Below are 22,694 nucleotides of genomic sequence, written 5' to 3'. Positions count from 1 at the left end.
TGTCTGTGTGTGTGTGTGTGCGTGTGTGTGCGTGTGTGTGGTTATGAATAAGTTGTCTGATATGTCATTTAAAAGGTTATGAATGAAAATGTATCTTAATATACAGTCATTGATCTGTATGAAAATCTTATTAATGGCAATATATGTATTTCAAATGTATGACATATAATAGCATATCCAAGTTATATTCGTCACATATGAACATATGTATGTCATATATTTGAAAATCGGCAATTTCAAATATGGAATATATATTTCTGGCATACCTCAACGTGTACAAATGTATATGTGGAATATTATCCATATATATATATATATATATATATATATATATATATATATATATATATATATATTATAAGCTGCACTTATTTTATTGTACTTCACTGTGTACTGTAGTTTATTGTATTGTATTGTATCTTATTGTTATTGTATTGCACTGAATGGCACAGAGTTCTGCGTTCAACTCTGTTTCTTTTTCTCTTGGTGTCTGCAGTGACATTTTGTTTCTAGCAGTATCTGAGCTCAGGACTGTCTTTTTCTCTAAGCTATTGGTAACTAGCAAAGATACTTTCTCTAGATTAGATAGAGACTTCTTGTAAGTTGCTCTGGATAAGAGCGTCTGCTAAATGCTGTAAATGTAAATGTAAACATATATATATGACACACACACAAACACACACACACACGTGCAAATCTTAACTAAAGAACATAAAACATAAACAACAATACAGAGTCATTTTTACTGGTCACTAAAAAGTTACACACTGATGTTCAGACTTTGGGACAATGGGAGCTGACTGCTTACCATGTGGCCAGGAGGGACAGGGATGCAGTCTCACTTCCTGTTCTAAAATATAGGGGTGTGGCTAAAGTAAGTTGAAGAATATCAGAATATTATGATTTTGGTGTGTACAAACCTGTGTTTGTTAGTCATGTAGGCCTACTCGCCATCTTTCTTGAGTTGTGCTCATAATTAGTTAAAATGTCACTTCTGAAATAGTCCAAATTAGCTAAAAGTCCAAAATCGTCTAAATTCTGATCAATACACTAAAATATATTAATGATGCTGGGGCCCAAGCCCCAAGGGCAGATGAGAGCAGTGAGAAGTGGCATGAGCCCATGCTGGAGGTGCCAAAAGACATAAACACTTGATATTCATCATAATATGTGTAATAACCATTGGTTGGTCAGCGTTTTTGCAGCTCTGACAATATCCACAATATAATCAGAACAACAAAATGCAGCCTAATTTAAAATTATGAATATTTTCACATTGCTCAAATTCATCTTACTAATTTAATCAGAAATTTCTTGGTGTGTTTATTTAGTTCCATCCATCCATCCATTATCTTCCACTTCTCCGGGGTTTGGGTCATGGGGGCAGCATCCTAAGCAATATGGCCCAGACATCCTTTTCCCCAGCCACTTCCACTAGCTCCCCGAGGGGGATTCCGAGGCGCTCCCAGGCCAGCTGGGCAGTATAGTCACGTATAGACCCAGCGTGTCCTGGGTCTTCCCTGGGGTCTTCTTGGGAGGTGTCGAGGAGGCATCCTAACCAGATGCCCGAACCACCTCAGCTGGCTCCTCTTGACGTGGGGAAGCAGCGGCTCTACTCCGAGTCCCTCCCGGATGACCGAACTTCTCACCCTATCTCTAAGGGAGAGTCCAGACACCCTGCGGAGGAAACTCATTTCGGCCACTTGTATTCGCAATCTCATTCTTTCAGTCATTACCCAAAGCTCATGACCATAGGTGAGGGTGGGAATGTAGATCAACCGGTAAATCGACTCAGCTCTTTCTTTGCCACAACAGACCGGTAAAGAGTATAATCACTGCTGACCCACCACCAATCCGCCTGTCAATCTCCCACTCCCTTTTACCATCACTCGTGAACAAGACCCCGAGATACTTAAACTCCTCCACTTGAGGCAAGAGCTTATCCCTGACCCAGAGAGGGCTCTCCATCCTTTTCCGCCTGAGAACCACAGCCTCAGATTTGGAGGTACTGATTCTTATCCTGGCCACTTCACACTCGGCTGCAAACCGATCCAGCGAAAGCTGACGGCCTGATGTCCCCAATAGGACCACATCATCTGCAAACAGCAGCAATGTGACCTTGAGCTCACAAAACTGGACATCCTCCATCCCATAACTGCACCTAGAAATTCTATCCATGAAAATTATGAATAGAATCGGTGACAAAGGGCAGCCCTGATGGAGTCCAACTCTCACTGGGAACGAGTCTGACTTACTGCTGGCCATGCAAACCAAACTCCTGCTTTGTTTGTACAGGGCCTGAATGGCTCATAGCAAAGAGCCATGTGCCCTGTACTCCCGGGGAACACAGTCGAATGCCTTCTCCAAATCCACAAAGCACATGTGGACTGGTTGGGCAAACTCCCATGAACCCTCCAGAATCCTGGAGAGGGTGAAGAGTTGGTCCAGTGTTCCATGACCAGGGCGGAAACCGCACTGCTCCTCCTGAATCTGAGGTTCGACTATAAGCCGGACTCTCTTCTCCAGTACCCCTACATCAGGCATGCCCAAAGTCCTGCCCGCGGGCCAAATCCGGCCTGTGTCTAAATTTAGACCGGCCCAAAGCATGTGTCATAAAATCAATAATATGTGGCTCACTGGCACAATTTCCCGCAGTAAACAATACACAGGCATGCACACACAAAAAAGCAATTTTATATTTAACTCTCATAATGTGAGCCCTGTGTGAACTTTCACCCCTGTGGTATTTTTTTTTAACGCATTTCTAAAATGGCGAACGGTGCGAAACCGAGTAAAAAGAGGAAAGTTCATAATGAGGGCCGCCGTTTCCAGGACAAGTGGAAGTCGGCGTACTTTTTCACTGACATACGAAACAACTGTTTTCAAAGAATTTAATATTAAGAGGCACTACCAGACGAAACATGCTAACTACGACAAGCTAACGGCTAACGAACGCACCAAAAAACTGAAGCAACTGGAAGCTGCTTTGATAGTACAGCAGAGTTTTTTCACAAGAGGCCGTGACTCAAATGAAAATTCTACAAAGGCGAGTTACGAAGTTGCAATGCTGATTGCCGTTCTCCGTTATGAACATTAACAAGAATCGTGTGAGGACAAGACTAGGTGACTCTCACCTGCGCAACATCTTGCGCATCAAAACCACTGCTTTTGAGCCAGACCTGGCCTGTTTACTGCAGATGAAACACCAATATCACCCTTCTCATTAATCCAACAATAACAATAATAAAATAAACTCAATACATGTAATAAAAAATTCATTCAACTTTCATAAAATCGTTCATTTGTATTTAATTTACTATTATTTTAATCTTTAACCATCCTGGTAATGCAATTGACAATAGATTCTCATTTGCAATATCAACCTATCTGCAGACAGCAAAGGATATAGTTACATATTTACAAATTAATTTACAATGGTAATGGTTCGAGGAATGTCAGTCTGAATGGTTGGCCCCTATGCATTTTCATCTAACCAAATCTGGCCCCCTTTGCAAAAAGTTTGGACACCCCTGCCCTACATAGACCTTACCAGGGAGGCTGAGGAGTGCGATTCCCCTGTAAGTGGAACACACCCTCCGGTCCCCCTTTTTAAGAAGAGGCACCACCACCCCAGTCTGCCAATCCAGTGGCAGTCCACGCAATGTTGAAAAGGTGTGTCAGCCAAAACAGCCCCACAACATTCAGAGCTTTGAGGAACTCTGGACGGATCTCATCCACCCCTGGAGCCTTGCCACCAAGGAGCCTTTTAACTACCTTAGTGACTTCGGCCTCAGTAATGGACAAGCCTATTCCTGTGTTCCCAGACTCTGCCTCCTCACTGGAGAACATGTTGGTGGGATTGAGAAGGTCCTCAAAGTATTCCTTCCACCGCCCAATGACGTCTTCAGTCGAAGTCAACAGCACGCCATCTCTACTATATACAGTGCTAGTCCACACTGCTTTCCCCTTCTGAGTTGCCTGACGGTTTGCCAGAATTAAAGTCACTTTCTAAGGCCTCACCAAACTCCTCCCACACCCAGGTTTTTGCCTTGGCGACTACTGAAGCCACAGATTGCTTGGCCTGTCGATACCTGCCAGCTGCCTCTGGTGTCCCACAGGCCAACCATGCCCGGTAGGACTCCTTCTTCAGCTTGACGGCGTCTCTCACCTGGGGTGTCCACCACCGGATTCGAGGATTCAACAATGGAGGAGCGGAACATGGCCCATTCTGAGTCAATGTCCCTCACCTCCCCCAATATCTGGTCAAAGTTCTGATGGAGGTGTGAGTTGAAGATCAATCTGACAGGTTCTTCTGCCAGACGTTCCCAGCAAACCCTCACTATACGTTTGGGTTTGCCTGGTCTGACCGGCATCTTCCCCAACCATCTGATTCAACTCACCACCAGGTGGTGATCAGTTGACAGCTCAGCTCCTCTCTTTACCTGAGTGTCCAAAACACATGGCCGCAAGTCCAATGACACGACTACAAAGTCAATCGTTGAACCCTAGGGTGTCCTGGTGCCATGTGCACTTATGGACATCCTTGTGTTCAAACATGGTGTTTGTGATGGACAAACTTTGCACAGAAGTACAAAAACTGAACACCACTCGGGTTCAGGCCATTCCTCCCAATCACATCCCTCCAGGACTCGCTGTCATTGCCCACGTGAGCGTTGAAGTCCCCCAGTAGGACAATAGAGTCTCCAGGAGGAGCACTTTCAACCGCCCCTCCCAAGGACTCCAAGAAGGCTGGGTACTCTGAACTGTTGTTCGGTGCATAAGCACAAACAGTCAGGACCCGTTCCCCAACCCGAAGGCGTAGGGAAGCTACCCTCTCGTCCACCCGAGAAAACCCCAACATACAGGTGCTGAGTCGAGGGGCTATGAGAAAGCCCACACCTGCCCGCTGCCTCTCACCATGGGCAACTCCAGAAACTCAAGGAGATTGGACTCAATCACACCCAAGCTGTGTGTTGAGGTGAGCCCGGTATCTCCCAACCTAGGCTCCTTCCCTGCCAGTGAGGTAACATTCCAAGTTCCAAATGCCAGTTTTAGCAACCGAGTATCAGAACGCCACGGCCCATGCCTTCGGATATTGCCCGATCCACAAAGCACCGAACCCCTACTACTGCCCCTCCCATCGGTGGTGGCTCAATGGGAGGGGGGTGTTTATTTAGTTATTCCTTTTAATGAAGTGGTTGAAATTATACTAGTTCAGCTTCCACATTTACAGCCAAATGAACAGCAGATGTTTCTTTTCTAGCTGGCATTTTGTTAACTCTTCTACCAAAGTGCTCATCATTCCATCATAGCATCCTCACTGCAGTCAGCCTTTCTTGCTTGATAATAAGGATAAGGTGGACCATAAAAATGAGTCTTTAGGTAAAATGTGTGCATTAAAACATGTCTGGTTATGTATTGTCTCAGACAATACTTAATTTACTAGGTTCATGTTGTTTTCTCGTATACAGCAGCCTATGCTTTAGTTCACAGGTTAAAACAATATGAAATAATATACAGTTACAAACTTTTAAATTTAATGATAAATGGACTGAGAGAAATAACCCAAAATTACTTAGATAGATTGTGATTACATTGATTCACACCTGTTAACCTTTTTGGAGACTGAGGATGGAGTTTTGTTCCAACAGCAGTGATATGTGTATGTCTCTCTCTCTCTCTCTCTCTCTATATGCACAATCTTTCTCTGCCACCTTATATAAATTCCATCATCAATTCTACCTGTGAGAAAAATGACCTAGACTAACTGTACTTTCTCATGTACCTGAATGCTCAACATGCATGTTACAGTTAAACTTGTACTATGTTCTTATCAAAACCCCCAAGAACACACCTCTTGCACTAGGAGTGACAACAAGAGGGTCTTACCCACCTTACCAACTCACACAGTGTATCAAAATGTGCCCTGAATGTCTCACCACTTGTTTTTCACATTGGAAGACACAACCAAGTGTCAACGTTTTTCATAGAGAAAAGTGGCTAAAAGAAAGCAATGCTTTGAATCTTTGTAAACTGTCCAATTGGGGTGGTGGTGTTAGATTCCTTATGATCTGCCTAATTACACTGTCAAGATGGAAACCGTCACAGCGACTTGATGTGGGGGAACCAGTTCCACATTTGTGCTGCAAATCCCAATATAGCCAGTTACAGCAAGGAGATGAACCATCTGGTGGGTCTCAAAGACTTAACACTACTTTATAAATGCTACAAGCCTTTTTATATAACCAAGTCAGCAGAGACCAAACATTTGAGCAATAAAGAAACAAAACTGTTGCATTTTTCAAACATTTTTATGTAACCTTGCACACCTGTATAAAACACAGGACAAACACAACAAGCAGGCAGATGAAGATGAAGAGAAGTTCCTAAGCTCAATTATAAATAACATTTAATAAAATAAGATTAATATTAAAGAAACAAAAATAAAAAGATAGAATTTTCAAAGTCCCTAAAAACGGTGTTCTTAAAACCACGCCTGGCCCAAAAGGAGGTGAGGCTGCAGCCAGTGCCCCTTCCACTGCAGCAAGAATATTCCAAATACAGTCTTGCTGTTTTACATCAAGGGATAGCTGGCTGAAGATGCAATGCCACAGTGGTTCTGCCGATCCTTGGCCATGTAGATGTAGCCTTTGTTTCCCCACTTCTTACTCCAGCTACACAAATGCAAGGGACATGAAAACAAATTAAAAGCTGTGAACAAGCAGAATATGCAGGTTGTGATTAAGGATCCAAGTTCAAAGGAATTTTGGCCTTTAGACCACAGCTACATTTCTCAAATGATTATGCTCTGTTTGCCAAGTCCTCAACAATGGACCTGAAATATCTCTATAGCCAAACTTGCCTCCAACAAACAACAGACTGAAAAGAACAGGAAATGAAAGTCAATGGTTTCTTGTTACTTAAACACAAAACTCATGGCAAAGGAAAAATTAGGCTCATATCATCCATCATGCACTCTCTAGCTAACTGGTATTACACCACCAAGTACATCAGGCATGAAACTTCAATTTATCGACACCAAAGATGTTAAATCCTGGCTCAGGAGATCCTACACTCTACATACACTATATTGCCAAAAGTATTCACTCGCCCATCCATATCATTGAATTCAGGTTTTCCAATTATTTCCATGGCCACAGGTGTATAAAACCAAGCACCTAGGCCTGCAGAGTGCTTCTACAAGCATTAGTGAAAGAACGGGTTGCTCTCAGGAGCTCAGTGAATTCCAGCATGGTACTGTGATAGGATGCCACCTGTGCAAGTCCAGTCATGAAATTTCCTTGTTACTAAATATTCCACAGTCAACTGTCAGTGGTATTATAACAAAGTGGAAGCGATTGGGAATGACAGCACAAAATGGTCGGCCACGTAAAATGACAGAGTGGGGTCAGCGGATGCTGAGGGGCATAATGCACAAAGGTTGCCAACTTTCTGCAGAGTCAATCACTACAGACCTCCAAATGTCTCGTGGCCTTCAGATTAGCTCAAGAACAGTGCGTAGTGGAATGGGTTTCCATGGCAGAGTAGCTGCATCCAAACCTTACATCACCAAGCGCGATGCAAAGCGACAAATGCAGTGGTGTAAAACGCCGCCGCTGGACCCTAGAGCAGTGGAGACATGTTCTCTGGAGTGACAAATCACGCTTCTCCATCTGGCAATCCGATGGACGATTCTGGGTTTGGTGGTTGTAAGGAGAACGGTAGTTCTCTGACTGCATTGTGGCAAGTGTAAAGTTTGGTGGAGGGGGAATTATGGTGTGGAGTTGTTTTTCAGGAGTTGGACTAGACCAATTAGTTCCAGTGAAAGGAACTCTTAATGCTTCAGCAGACAAAGAGATTTTGGACAATTTCAAGCTCCCAACTTTGTGGGGACAGTTTGGTGACGGCCCTTTCCTGTTCCAAAACGACTTCGCACCAGTGCACAAAGCAAGGTCCATAAAGACGTGGATGAACAAATCAGGTGTGGAAAAACTTGACTGGCCTGCACAGAGTCCTGAACTCCACCTGACAGAACACCTTTGGGATGAATTAGAGTGGAGACTGTGAGCCAGGCCTTCTCATCCAACAACAGCGTCTGACCTCACAAATGTGCTTGTGGAAGAATGGTTAAAATTCCCATAAACAAACTCCTAAACCTTGTGGAAAGCCTTCCCAGAAGAGTTGAAGCTGTTATAGCTGCTAAGGGTGGGCAGACATCATAACCCCCTATAGATTAATAATGGGATGTCACTCCAGTTCATATGAGTGTGAAGGCAGACGAGCGAATACTTTTGGTAATATAGTGTAGTTCAGCTCCACTCTTAACCCAACACATGCTCTAGGTCAGGGGTGTCCAAACTTTTTGCAAAGGGGGCCAGATTTGGTTAGATGAAAATGCATAGGGGCCGACCATTCGGACTGACATTCCTCGAACCATTACCATTGTAAATTAACTTTATTAACTATATCCTTTGCTGTCTGCAGATAGGTTGATATTGCAAATGAGAATCTATTGTCAATTGCATTACCAGGATAGTTAAAGGTTAAAATAATAGTAAATTAAATACAAATGAACGATTTTATGAAAGTTGAATGAATTTTTTATTACATGTATTGAGTTTATTTTATTATAGTTATTGTTGGATTAATGAGAAGGGTGATATTGGTGTTTCATCTGCAGTAAACAGGCCAGGTCTGGCTCAAAAGCAGTGGTTTTGATGCGCAAGATGTTGCGCAGGTGAGTCACTTAGTCTTGTCCTCACGCGGTTCTTGTTAATGTTCATAACGGAGAACGGCAATCAGCATTGCAACTTCGTAACTCGCCTTTGTAGAATTTTCATTTGAGTCACGGCCTCTTGTGAAAAAACTCTGCTGTACTATCAAAGCAGCTTCCAGTTGCTTCAGTTTTTTGGTGCGTTCGTTAGCCGTTAGCTTGTCGTAGTTAGCATGTTTCGTCTGGTAGTGCCTCTTAATATTAAATTCTTTGAAAACAGCCACAGTCTCTTGGCAAATTAAGCAGACACAGTTGTTTCGTATGTCAGTGAAAAAGTACTCCGACTTCCACTTGTCCTGGAAACGGCGGCCCTCGTTATGAACGTTCCTCTTTTTACTCGGTTTCGCACCATTCGCCATTTTAGAAATGCGTTAAAAAATACCACAGGTTCACACAGGGCTGACGTTATGAGTTAAATATAAAATTGCTTTTTTGTGTGTGCATGCCTGTGTATTGTTTACTGCAGGAAATTGTGCCAGCGGGCCACATATTATTGATTTAATGACACATGCTTCGGGCTGGTCTTAATTTAGACACGGGCCGGATTTGGCCCGCGGGCCGGACTTTGGGCATGTCTGCTTTAGGTAATAAAGGCCTTTAGGATGACCTGAAAGTTTGAGCCTGGTATGACCAGAACACTTCTGTGTGGTAGACCTCCAGTATCAGGATTGGGAACCCCTGATCCAGGTCAATCACACTTGCATTTTCATGGACGATCACTTCAAGATTAAACCCACATGCACAGCAGATTTAAGTGAGGCCACAGATTTTCTAGCATTCTGTTCAAGTGTTTCCACCATACCTGTTCTTCACAATCCAGTACTTCTTTCCATCTTCATCTGCTCCTTCGTAGCCATACCCAACCGCCACAACACCATGATCCAGGTCCTCTCTGCTGCACTCCTTCTCATAGTAGATCCCTACAGAAAGCACAGAGTCAATGTACATTTCGAAAGAGAATAACAAAACATTGCCACTCTGCACCAAGACATTCAGACTGAGCATGAAGCTCAAGTTGGAAACATTTGGGCATCTTCTACTCCCAGTTTATCATAAGTATAATTCACTCAAATGCAAAATTACTCACACACTCAACAGAACCATTAAATAAACTTAATCATTCTGTCTCAAAATGCACTAAAGGCTTCAAGATAACTAGTCACCCAGTTAACTCACCAGACTGGTAGAACTGGAAGGATTCATGACTAGCATCAATGGCAACTGAAATAGGGCCAATAGCAGCCACAGCCTTCATCAAAGCACGCTCATTACCACTGGGGATGTCCACAAATCCAGTGACATTAGCAGAGCTGAACTGAGGGTCATAATGGCATGTTTCATCATCCTGCAAGAACCAGAGGGGTGAGAGCCAGTCAGCTAGCTCCTTCTGGCATAAAATACTGCACCCAAATACACACACATCAAGATGGTTCTTCAGTAAAGAAAGTAGTTCTATATATATAGAACCATGAACACTCAAATACCATGATTAAAGGCTTCTTTGAATGGCCTTGTGTGATGTCTACATGTCTACATACCTTTGCAAGATAAGGGTAAGACTCCTCTGAATCAATTCCATTGTTGTCCTTGACATACTGGAAGCCCTGGTCCGCGAATCCACCATTGCAGCCAGCGTTTCCCTGTGGCCGAGAGCAATCCATCAGATTCTGCTCACTTAGGGCGACCAGGTTGCCCGTTTTTCGGAAGTGCTGGCCCTCCAAAGATCCTGTAGCGCTGAAGGCCCAGCATGAACCACACTGACCCTGAAACCAAAGAAGTCAAACATGTAAGGATCCATTTAGAGCATGGCAAGTCATGACTGGTGCTACAAGGTAATTCACACACTGGACACTAGATGTCATGTTCACTGCATCCACAAAGCAAATTGTTAATTCAGGACATATTAAAATCTCTGTTCTTGATATAAAAGACACATTGTCCCTTTATAACCAGACTGCTGTAGAGCTAGAATTGTCATGCATGTACATATTTAAAAGGAAGGGTCTTAAAGCTTTCTAAAGGGATTTTACCTGATCTTTCACTGGAGTGACATAGCCCTTCTCTCTCCAGTCCACCTGCCTGGGCACCTCTAAGAAGTTGGGCTCCATAAACAGGGAACCTCTGGACTTCCTGTTGGAACTGCTTTTATAGCCAGTCATCACCTGCCTGAATTCCTCATTGGTCTGAAGAAAGAAACAGTGGCAATTGGGTAGTTGCGAGAATCGCTCTTAGTAAGGTATGGATACAGTACACATACGTCTTACCATGTCACCAAAATGGTTCATGCTCAAACGGTAGGTGTGCTTGCCCATGGAAAACTCAAGGTTGTGGAGCTCAATTTTCTTCAGGTTCTTCTCCCACACCATCCTCCTCCAGCCCTCCTCTTTCTGCAGATAAGGAAATAAACAAAAGCAAAGAGATTTAGAAAAAATATCACCAAATACTTTACATGAAAGCAGCTAATACCACTTATACCACAATACCACTAATACCACAATAGCCAAAAAATAGATTTGTCAGAATATGCAATCCAACTAATAGAGATGCAACAATACACTTCCAGGTTAACAATTTGAGGCTGAATTGATTTTCATTATTCTGGCTCTTAAATGTCATTAGAGCTCTTATTATACACTCAATTGATTGGTATGGCACATATTCACCAACAGTGCAACTAAGCTGTAAACAATACAAAAACATTATGAAATCATCCTCACAGTTTATTTTGTGTGTGGCCCAAATACCCTCAGAAGAGAACAAGGGGCACATAAATCATTTAAATTCCTTGGACATAGGGCTGGACGATAAATACATTTTTTTAAAAATACAACTTTGGTTTAGTCCAACAGAAGGTCTGCAATAGCCTCACTAAACCCACCTCATGGTAGTTTTTACTGTTCCAGGACTTCCAGAGCTGCCAGTGAGCATCTAGCTGCCGGTCCAAACTCGGAGCAGTGAATGTGGTGCTCAAACACAGAGCAAGGACAGAGGCCACACTCAGCAACATGACTGCACAGGCTGCTGAAAGGATGACAGTGAGAGGCAGTTTGAAGAGTGTCAGTCCACTGAGTCCAACACTGTAATATGGACCGGCTCAGAGACTCACTGCCGTTCAAACAGTGGAGTTTTGCGAATCATTTCGCTGTAAGTGATGCAAACAGGCTTCGGTTATTAATATCTTGAACGAAAAGCTGCACATATGAACTGTAGGCCATGTTTAAGACAGATAAGCTAGAGTCGGGCGCGAGATGCGAGAAGAACCCCAAGCAGTGGATGATGGACGAAAGGCAAGCGGAAAGCGAAAAAGCCCACACAGAAATACCAGCGTCGTTTCTCAAGCAGGACTCTGGACGACAGCTCTGCAGTGTCAGCGGCTTTTTTTTTCAAATGAACTGGAAAAAAATTCGACCATCCGCACCACATGAACATCAGCAGTTCCACACAACATGAACATCACGACGCTGAGGCGAAATGCGTCCCAGCCTCAAACCACACGCAGTGAAAACGACGGTTAAAAAGCTTCATCTTGAACAGCGTTAAGTATTAAATACAACTACTAAATAGCGGCTCACATTTTCTAGGTAACAGTCCCTTTCAAACACTATGAGACAAAACCTGAACACGGCTCAACAAACTAGCCGTGTGTCCGTATGAGCGGTACCTACCCTGCAGGTCAGTTTAAGAAAAAGTCAACTACTACTGTGTTTATAACACCCCAACTTTATTAAGCGCTCCAGGACAGAAGGTTCCTGCTGATTGGCTGCTGGTGACGGCGGGTCTCTCAAGCAACGACCCCCCACATTTCCGAACATCTGATCACATGACCCAGTTATACAAAGTCACCTGTGAGGTCGCTGAGATTTGATAGCAAGAAACCAACGAATCATGCACTTTTTCCTGATATGATTATTTTTCATCAGTTATATGTTACTTCTTTCTTTCTTTCTTTCTTTCTTTCTTTCTTTCTTTCTTCGCCGTTTACACATTCATGGTTAATGACAAGTGTTTAAGATGTAAACAGAGCCATAGAGAGGTTTTTTCACATTTGTCCATAACGGAGGTGATAGCTCCAGACGCCTAAAGCGTTTAATGGCACTTAAAGCTCTCTCTCTCACTCTCACTCTCTCTCTCTCTCTCTCTCTCTCTCTCTCACACACACACTCACACACACACACACACAATATATATATATATATATATGTATGTGTGTATAGAGACACAGAGAGAGAGAGAGAGAGAGAGAGAGAGAGAGAGACATGGTTACGAATAAGTTGTCTGATGCCTGAGACGGATTTTGAAAGGTTACAAATGAAAATGTATAATATATAATCATAGCGCTGCTGTCGGAAGAAAACCTTGTATCTTTAAAATAGTAACTTTACAGGAGAAGGAAAAAACTTACTACACTGAAAAAAAACTGAAAAATGCCAAAAATGGAGATACAAGGTTTTCTTCCTGCAGCAACGATATCCAACTATTTGTTACGTATAGACATATATTTCAGGCGCACACACAGACACAATCAGGGGGGTTTTAAATGAAATGCTCTGTTCTGGAGAAAGCGTACAGAATTGGTCGGAATTACGGTCATAATTGTTCACAGTGGTGGTGTTAGGAACCAGACGTCTGAAGAGTTTAATGCCTCTAAAAGGCCCCACCTAGAACATTAGAAAATTGTATCTCACAAAATGTTCTACAATAGTTGTGTTTTTTTTTTCCAAATTTAAAAACATGCATAAAAGCCCAGAAGAAATGTGTAGGTTTGTTTTTGATAGTAAATGGTTCATTTGTGCTGAAGATATTGCAACCTTCACTGCAAAGAAATTGGTAAATTTCTTTAAAATGAATCATTTCACATTAAAACACTTTGTAATGAATTTGAATTTCAAACACTGAATTATGCTGACAATGTGAACAATTGTAGGAATTCCCCTTTAACATGTAAAATTTGTATCTTAGCCATGAATTTGTTAAATTCACACATATAAACAGTCTGTTGCAGTGAGACATCAACCAGAAGGGCCTTTTTGCTACGCTGAAGTTTAACATTTCTGTCAACATGCAGGGGACAGCACTGATTAATCACATTATGTAGAACATGAGCTCTCAACTGCTATCAGTCATCCAAACGTGTTGGTAATAGAAAGTTTCATACGATAGCCTACGGTCCGGTTACAAGAAGCGGCAAAATGCAGCAAACACAGCACATCTTGGCATCGTTTCAGCTTCTAGTGTCATTGTTGTCATTTCAGATAAGATACGCATCAACAGTTATGAAAGAGCTGTTTTCATTTCAGCATTTGGCCTGTTTGTGTTGTGCCAGGGTTGATCTGCCTATGATGATATAATCCATTATGAGAAATAAATGGAAAAAAAATCTAGAATCTTTCATATATATATATATATATATCATCATCGTCATCATCAGATCTGCTCTTAACCCACAGGAAATCAGTGACATATTAAAGTACATTCCATCCAAAATGCATTTAAGCTTAAATGTACCTTAAAAGGGTAAAAAGACCAGAAATCTACAAAAGGCTTAAAGTAATTATAATCTAATCATTTCCTATGCAGATTCTTCCTGGGACTAAAAAGGATGACTCAGTGCACTGTCAGTAAGTTCCCCTTGTCTTGAAAGAATTCAGTTCAGCAAAAAAAACATCGAATAGTTTTCCTCCTTTGAGTAAACAGTGATTTGGTCAGTTTTGCATTTTGTGTTAAAATTGTTAACTCACAGGTTAAAACCAGCAAAATTCTATACTGTATGATGTCATTTCAACTCAGTAATGACCTTTCCAGGGTGTAACAATAGAGATACATGCCATGTTCTTGCTTATTTCTGTGTTATTTCTGCATAACTACAGAGCTGGAAAGAGTAACAGCTGTAAGTAAGAGTAAGAGACTCATAGAGAAGTGCTAATTCACTTCAATATAACTAAAAACTCTGAAAAATTAATTTACTAAAGTAATAGGTTGTTTTTGTAAAACTACTGAAGTTATTACTGTGAGCTGCTTTGAGTTATTATTTACTTTACAAAAAGGTCACATTTTCACAGTTTTGCTATTAGGCATTAGTTTACACTGAACTACTTGTACTACTTGAATTTAGCTCATGATAATCATGAGCAAAATGAGAAAACCAGGTCTTTATGGATCAGAGGTGCAGTCATGCAGGAACAAGAAGGGGCCTTCCTCAAACTGTTGCCACAAAGTTGGAGGCGTATAACTATCAAAAATGTCTTCGTATGCTGTAGCATTAACATCAACCCTCACTGGAACTGAAGAGCTATGCATCCAGGTAGGTAGATTCATCCATCAGACTGTGAGATAGTGAAGTGTGATTCATCACTCCAGATAACACATTTCCACTGCCCCAGAGTCCGGTGGTGGCATGCTTTACACCCTCTCCACCTCCAGTGGAAACCCATTTTAAGAAGCTCTTGATGTTTTTGCAAGAAATATTGAGAAATTGAGAAATGTGACACTTTCTCAATATGTTTGGGCACAATGCTAGAAGCCATGCTTGTGAAGACAGAATTTGATCAGAATAGGTCAATATTGTTTATTTTCTTGCTCTACTATGTAACGTTTATCTAGACATACTGTTCAACTGAAGATCAAATACTTATATGTCCACATATCAAAAAGAAACAGGGTGTGTACTTACTTCGCAGAGCTGATGTGTGCATCACTAGAACGGAGGAACTTGTAGAAATACTGGTTATTACAACCCCAATTCCAATAGTTACAGAATGATGTCGGTTTTTAATGCAGCGCCGCCTGAGGGATCGAAGGTCACGGGCATTCAGTGTTGGTTTTCTGCCTTGCCGCTTACTTGCAGAGATTTCTCCAGATTCTCTGAATCTTTTGATGATATTATGGACTGTAGATGATGAAATCCCTAAATTCCTTGCAATTGTATGTTGAGAAATGTTGTTCTTAAACTGTTGGACTATTTGCTCATGCAGTTGTTCACAAAGTGGTGAACCTCGCCCCATCCTTGCTTGTGAATAACTGAGCCTTTCAGGGATGCCCCCTTTATACCCAATCATGACACTCACCTGTTTCCAATTAACCTGTTCACCTGTGGAATGTTCCAAACAGGTGTTTTTTGAGTATTCCTCGACTTTCCCAGTTTTTTGTTGCCCCTGTCCCAACTTCTTTGGAACATGTTGCAGGCATCAAATTCACAATGAGTGAATATTTGCAAAAAACAATAAAGTTTATCCATTTGAACATTAAATATCTTGTTTTGTAGTGTATTCAATTAAATACAGGTTGAAAAGGATTTGCAAATCATCGTATTCTGTTTTTATTTATGTTTTACACAACATCCCAACTTCATTGGAATTAGGGTTGTATAATTGATGATGATGAACAAAAACATCACTCTTCCTCTTGTTTTCCCTAATGTTACACAGTGGATTCAGCTGATTACAGACTTGGTGATAAGCTGAACGAGGTGTGTTATTGCCCAGGTAGAACATTCAGCACTATGTGTGCAAACAGTCGCTATAATTATAAAGCCCAGTGTACGTAGAATGCATGTTGTAGGGGTGCATATGATTTGCATATCATGAATATTATTACTAGGCTCCCTATAACACTGGGAAGGGTGTATTCCAATACATTTGCAAGGGCTCTATTTAGAGTCCTTTTTACACATGAACGTTTTCCTGGACATTCAATCATAATTAAAAGAGAATGGCTTAAATGTGAACACAAGGCAGAGTCGAAATCCTGGTAGAGCTGACACGGCAATCAATTGGCACAAGACCTGAAGTATCTGGAAAATGACCAGGACGTTTCTGTGGTCTTCGCTGCTTCTAGTGGTGCTACTTGGTGATGCATGTCATTACTAATATCTGCTGGTAGAGGGCGCCAATCAACAACAAAATGCTTAACATGCTGGCTGCTTACTACTTCTACTACTACTACTACTACTACTAATGAGACGTATTATTATTATTATTATTATTATTATTATTATTATTATTATTAATAATACTTGTACTACTACTACTTTTCCACAAATTTTGTAATATTGTTTGTTGCACACAAGGGATAATTTATTTATTCCCCACGACCCTGACGGAGAAGCGGCTTAGAAAATGGATGGATGGAATTTATTTATTATCCCTTGCATTTCCATACAACAGACTGTTTACTGCATATAGAATGGAACACATAACTACTTACTCTAATAGTATGTAACATACCGTAGATATTGTTTATAATATTATGTATGTACAGCATCTCACAAAAGTGTGTACACCCCTCACATTTTATTCTATCTTTTCATGGGACAACACTATAGAAATGAAACTAGGATATAACTTACAGTAGTCAGTGTGCAGCTTGTATAGCAGTGTAGATTTACTGTCCTCTGAAAAGAACTCAACACACAGCCACTAATGTCTAAACAGCTGGCAACACAAGTGAGTACACCTCACAGTGAACATGTCCAAATTGTGCACGATTGTGTTGTTGTCCCTCCCTGGTGTCATGTGACTCAGAGTTACAAGTTTCCAGGTGTGAATGGGGAGCAGGGCTGTTAAATTTGGTGTTTTGGCTACAATTCTCTCATACTGGCTGCTGGATATTCAATATGGCACCTCATGGCAAAGAACTCTCTGAGGATGCGATAAATAGAATTGTTGCTTTCCACAAAGATGGTCTAGGCTATAAGAACATGGCTAACACCCTGAAACTGAGCTATATCACAGTGGTCATAGAGCGGTTTTCCAGGATAGTTTCCACTCGGAACAGGCCTTACCTGGGTTGACCAAAGAGGTTGAGTCCACATGTTCAGTGTCATATCCAGAGGTTGGCTTCAAAAAATAGATACATGAGTGCTGCCAGCATTGCTGCAGAGGTTGAAGATGTGGGTGGTCAGCATGTCAGTGCTCAGACCATATGCCACACAATGCATCAACTCGGTCTGCATGGCCGTCGTCCCAGAAAGAAGTCTCTTCTGAAGCTGATGCACAACAAAGCCCGGAAAAGTTTGCTGAAGACACGCAATCCAAGACCATGGATTACTGGAATCATGTCTTTTGGTCTGATGAGACCAAGATAAACTTGTTTGGCTCAGATGGTGTCCAGCATGTGTGGTGGCGTCTTGGTGAGGAGACAGACAGACCAAGACAATAATCTCTTGCCTACAGTCAAGTATGATGGTAGTAGCATCATGGTCTAGAGCTGCTGGCACTGGGGAGCTGAGGTTCATTAAAGGAAACATGAATTCCTACATGTACAGTGACATTCTGAAGCAGAGCATGATCCCCTCCCTTTGAAAACTTTGCTGCATGGCAGTTTTCCAACACAATATTGACCCCAAACAAACCACAATATCTATATCTATATTTTTAATTGTGTATACATATTTCATATAGCCTTGTAATGAGCAATGACAAATCTTTTTTATCTATTACTACTACTACTATTACTACTACTACTACTACTACTACTACTACTACTACTGCTACTAATCATTATTATTATTATTATTATTATTATTATTATTATTATTATCCAGTGCAATCAACAAAGACCTAATCAGAAGCTAAAATGATCCTGGTTTAATCCATCAGTGATGCCCTTAATGGGTTTGGGGTATTAATTAATTTCCTATTTTCTTATTTGTATTTTTTTGTGCTATTTGGGTCTGCAAACTGTCAACTAATACTGAAACAGGACGCAGTTATGCAAATATGAAGATGAGTAATCAAAAAGAAAAGTGAGCAAATGGCAAGAAAACACTATGTGACGCTGTCGTCTATTTTCCAACACTACAGACTATTAATGCGTTTAAAAACACCACTGTGAGCCTTTAGAGGATTCACTGACTTACTGTCAATAACAGGGGCTTGATGGTGGTGAGTGAACATGAGAAAAATGCTTGAATAAATGAGCTCTAACCCTGTAACCACGAAGCTCACCTGTTACTGAATAATCTCAGTGTCCTTACTCGGACCTTGCATTCATTTCTACTATAAATAATTGAATCATACATCAAATCAAATTCATGTTAGACCATAAAAGACAAGAGAAGAACAATTATCAAATGCTAATAAAGTACACAAAAATAAACCTCCGTACAGAAGTGGTATTTAATTGTTCTTCATGAGACTTAACATTGTAAGCCAAAAAAGAAAAAACAGAACCCAAATGTACAACAATGGCAAAAGTAAGAAATAAATTATCAAAAGAAAAAAAATAAATCACAACAATACAGCAAAGTCGCAGTTTCAGTCACAACAGAGAGCAGAAAAACAGTTACATGCAGTGTATAGACTGTAACGTCAATCTGTCTTTTTCAGTTCAAAAACAAACAGAAATAGAAAAGGGGTTGACAGGATACTTGTGATAATACAAGTGGCAATTAGAACAAAGCCTTCATTTCAATCACGAGATCAGATGACTGTCAAACCTGGCTTAGGGACATTTAAAAGAGCCTGGAAAAAAACAATAATACTCTTACGCAGTTTATCATCACTGCCAAGCCTTGCTGTGTATCTGAAATACTACAACAAATTGTGACAGATATGATAGAAGATTAACCTGCGGAGGGGAAATTAAAGGGACATATTTCAAAACGTCTACATAGCTCATTTGTGAAGATGTAAACAAGACCATTCAGAGTGGTTGCGTGTGAAATGGTACACTATAGAAACTTATCGACTGATGGTGATCATCTGCTGATGTCTATGACAAATATATAATACTTTTATTTACTATCCAATATGAGTGAACCTACACAAGTGTTTGTATGTAATGTTGGTAAAATAGTGACAAATTTGGGGGGGGGGAGGTTTTTTTGGGGACTATTTTGTCTTACCCCTCATGTACACCCCTAATGCACCCCTCCACCATGAATGGATTTTTTTGTTTTGGGCCAAAACTGTGTCTGAGGCACAAGGCAGTGTATTCATTACCATGTTATGTAACGACGTTCTGTGATCTTTTACAAGCATGAAACTCATCAGACGTCTAGTTCCTACCAGAGAGTTTCACATCAAACCACCCTGGATGACTGTTTAGATAACCATATAATTATGCAGCAATTTTAACATGTCCTGTTAAAGGGTTACAAGAGTCCTTTATCACAAATGTTGCTTTGCTTGCCTAAATGATGTACTCTGAAGCAATAAATAGTACAAAATCATTAAGAATAAGGCAAGAGTAATATACAAAGACAAACAGGGCAAGTAGAATCACCGAGACAAACAGACATAATTATCCTTGCAAATCTTGAAAAGGAGAAAGGCATGTTATAGGAATGATGATGGTCAGATATTATTGATTGTTCTTTTATATCTGTGGATATCTAGAACTGGGTTTCTCAAATCCAGCCATAAAGTAACACTACCCTGCATTTTTCAGCGCATTACCGGCAGTAAAACATTATTTCAGATTTTGAAAGCTTTTCAATGAGCAAGGTTAACAGCAAGACCCTCCATTATCATGATTATCCTCATGGAATTTGGCCTCAGGCCCATGTGATTAGACCTTGAGATGTCTATTTCAGTTGCTGCTGCTAATATGCATGATTCAGTGTAGTCTGTTGCTTTCTGTAATTAGAAAAGAACAGAAACCCAGACTCAAAATTCACTTAAAGCAGAATGAGCAATTGCTGTATTCTGTGGGGTGAGGTGGGGTGGGGTGAGGTGGGGTGGGGTGGGGTGGGGGGTTGAAACACAGCTTGATCAGCCTTGTTCAAATGATGTTTTATTGGTCTTCTATGCTCTTAAAAAATGGTTGTCCAAGGGTCCTTTAGTAAAGAAAATATATATCTATATGAATCTATAAAGAACAGTGGACACAGTAAGAATTCTGCATGATTAAATGATTCAGATCAATGATTGATGGAGTGCTGAATGTGTCCTCTTTGAAAACGGTTCTATAAAAACACCAAAAAGTGTTCTTCTATTGTTATGATATCAAGCCTGTAACAACAGAAGAACCCTTTTCTGTGCATTATAGAATATGAAACACATTCTCCATCAATCTGAAGACCCCTTTCAGAATACAAAGAACCCTTTAATCATGCAAAGGGCCCTTTGAGCGTTTGTGGTTTTTTTTATAGAACCATTTTTGTTTTTACCAAAGAACCTTTGAAGAACCATCTTTTTAAAGAATGCATGTGAAAATAAATTGAAACATCCTCTCTAGGCAACACAATTAAATATGGCATTTTTCTTCTACATTTAGTGCACAATTTTGTATTTACTTGCTGAGTTCAAAGAAAAAAAAGGCAAGTATAAAGAATAAATTGTGCCATAACTTTTGAACAAAGCCACATTTATATTGAACTTTTTTCCCATACCTTCAATTCAAGAAGATTCACTTGTGAGCACCTGCTAATGGATTGCTTATTTTTTGGTATAACAGGAGAAATAGGAAGTGGTCAATTTAATAACGGCTCTGGTATTACCACAAATTCATCCCTCTGGAAAACAAAATATTTTTGACTGAACAGGTAGGTAAAAATGTTCTACAAAAATAAAAACAAATGTTTACTGATGGCACACAGTGGCCTTTATTTTAAGCAAATTTCGAGTCCACAGGATTTCTGTTCTTTTTCTTTTCTAAGCAAAATGAAACTATTCTGAAATGACTGTCTATGGCCATTGGCTATATGCTATGTATTATGTTGGAACAAGCTGGAATATTCCTGTAAAGCAGGTTGCACACTAAGCAGCGCAGGTTAGTAGCACCTAATGACTACAACTGAGAAACAAATACTTTCTAGAAGCTTTTCAAACATAACAATGACATCAAAAATGACAAGTCTCAATGTGCTGTTGCCACTACATTCACTTTCAAAAGTTAATGAAATCAAATTTTAAACAATGTACACTATTAGGCACAAAAGAGAAGGAAACTCACACTTGGCTTTAAATAAGTCAAAAGTTCATACAACATTGGACAGTATGCAACAGGTCCTTACTGATAAAACAGACAGTCATATGATTTGAACTTGAGACGTTTACTTCATTTTGAAGGCCATGGCTCTGGTATAAACGATTATTACATCATCAAGTTCAGAATCAGCCTCTTAGAGACTCGTACCTCCATATAGTGCGATTGTCAATTCAGTATGTACACTTACATTTCCCTTGACATCATTAAAAAAGTGGTGTTTGGGCTACAGAGCAGATATAGACAGAAAAAGTGGGTCATTTGAACACTTTCTCACATTGTTCAGTGCCTAATACTTCATTAAAGATACAGTTCAGCTTTTCACAATTTTTTTTCCTAAATCAGCACTCAATCCTTCAGTCAGTCCACATTTCTGATCTATAGTAGAGAAATCCAACTGTCATTTATTCATTTCCAGTCAAAACGGCCATTACATACAAGCTATTAATTTCTTCCAGATATATTTCTGAGGAGATTGTAAGATAACCGTAAGATAATTTACTTGCCTAAGGAAGACGAATGCCATAGAAAAATAAGCAAAAAAGAAGAGTTAAAAAAAATATTCAAAGATCTAGAGAAAATGGGACTCCCAACAATCATACAAGACCTGGTAGACCACCAAAACTCACCATCAGATAAACAGTACAACAAAGCTTTTATCTTTGAGAGAGAGGGGAAAATCAAGCTCCATTCTTGCTTCAGATCTGGAAAAAATCCACAGGTGTTTCTGTCCATCCTTCCACTGTGACAAGACAACTCAGCACTATGAGTCTGAAAGGACATGTAGCTGACAAGATGTTATGAGAAAAGAAACCAGGCAAAAAATTTTGCAAATTAGACAAAGAAGCTGCTGCTGTTCTCAGAACAATAGACTACTCCAGACCTCAGCATCACTGAGTGTGTTTGGACTTGAGAAGCAGAAAATGCAACCAACTTTTAAGACCGAACTTTGGAGGTATAGAAAAATATCCTTACCGATTTCTTTGAAAAACTG

The 22,694-nt window shown here is 40.5% G+C and overlaps 1 protein-coding gene across 1 annotated transcript; it reads right to left on the bottom strand.

Moving 5' to 3' along the window:
* Positions 1–6,476: 6,476 nt before the first annotated feature.
* LOC108427197 (procathepsin L-like) lies at positions 6,477–11,987 on the bottom strand. The gene is made up of 7 exons (XM_017697182.2): positions 11,652–11,987; positions 11,038–11,160; positions 10,804–10,956; positions 10,312–10,536; positions 9,950–10,118; positions 9,576–9,693; positions 6,477–6,674 (listed from the first exon to the last, which is right to left on the bottom strand). Exons 1-7 carry the CDS (start codon positions 11,778–11,780, stop codon positions 6,575–6,577), a joined length of 1,017 nt encoding a protein of 338 aa, XP_017552671.1. The 5' UTR covers positions 11,781–11,987; the 3' UTR covers positions 6,477–6,574.
* Positions 11,988–22,694: the final 10,707 nt, after the last annotated feature.

This window comes from Pygocentrus nattereri, chromosome 23 (assembly GCF_015220715.1).
Source record: "Pygocentrus nattereri isolate fPygNat1 chromosome 23, fPygNat1.pri, whole genome shotgun sequence".
In the NCBI taxonomy this organism is placed as follows: domain Eukaryota; kingdom Metazoa; phylum Chordata; class Actinopteri; order Characiformes; family Serrasalmidae; genus Pygocentrus; species Pygocentrus nattereri.
This window is presented reverse-complemented; position numbering and strand designations above follow the sequence as displayed.

Excerpts from the sequence above, each read along its gene's own strand:
- LOC108427197 (XM_017697182.2), bottom strand. The coding sequence starts at position 11,780 with ATGTTGCTGAGTGTGGCCTCTGTCCTTGCTCTGTGTTTGAGCACCACA. Across the intron at positions 9,694-9,949 it reads CTTCCAGTTCTACCAGTCTG|GGATCTACTATGAGAAGGAG; the intron begins GTGAGTTAACTG and ends TGCTTTCTGTAG. Across the intron at positions 6,675-9,575 it reads TACTGGATTGTGAAGAACAG|CTGGAGTAAGAAGTGGGGAA; the intron begins GTATGGTGGAAA and ends GCATTTGTGTAG.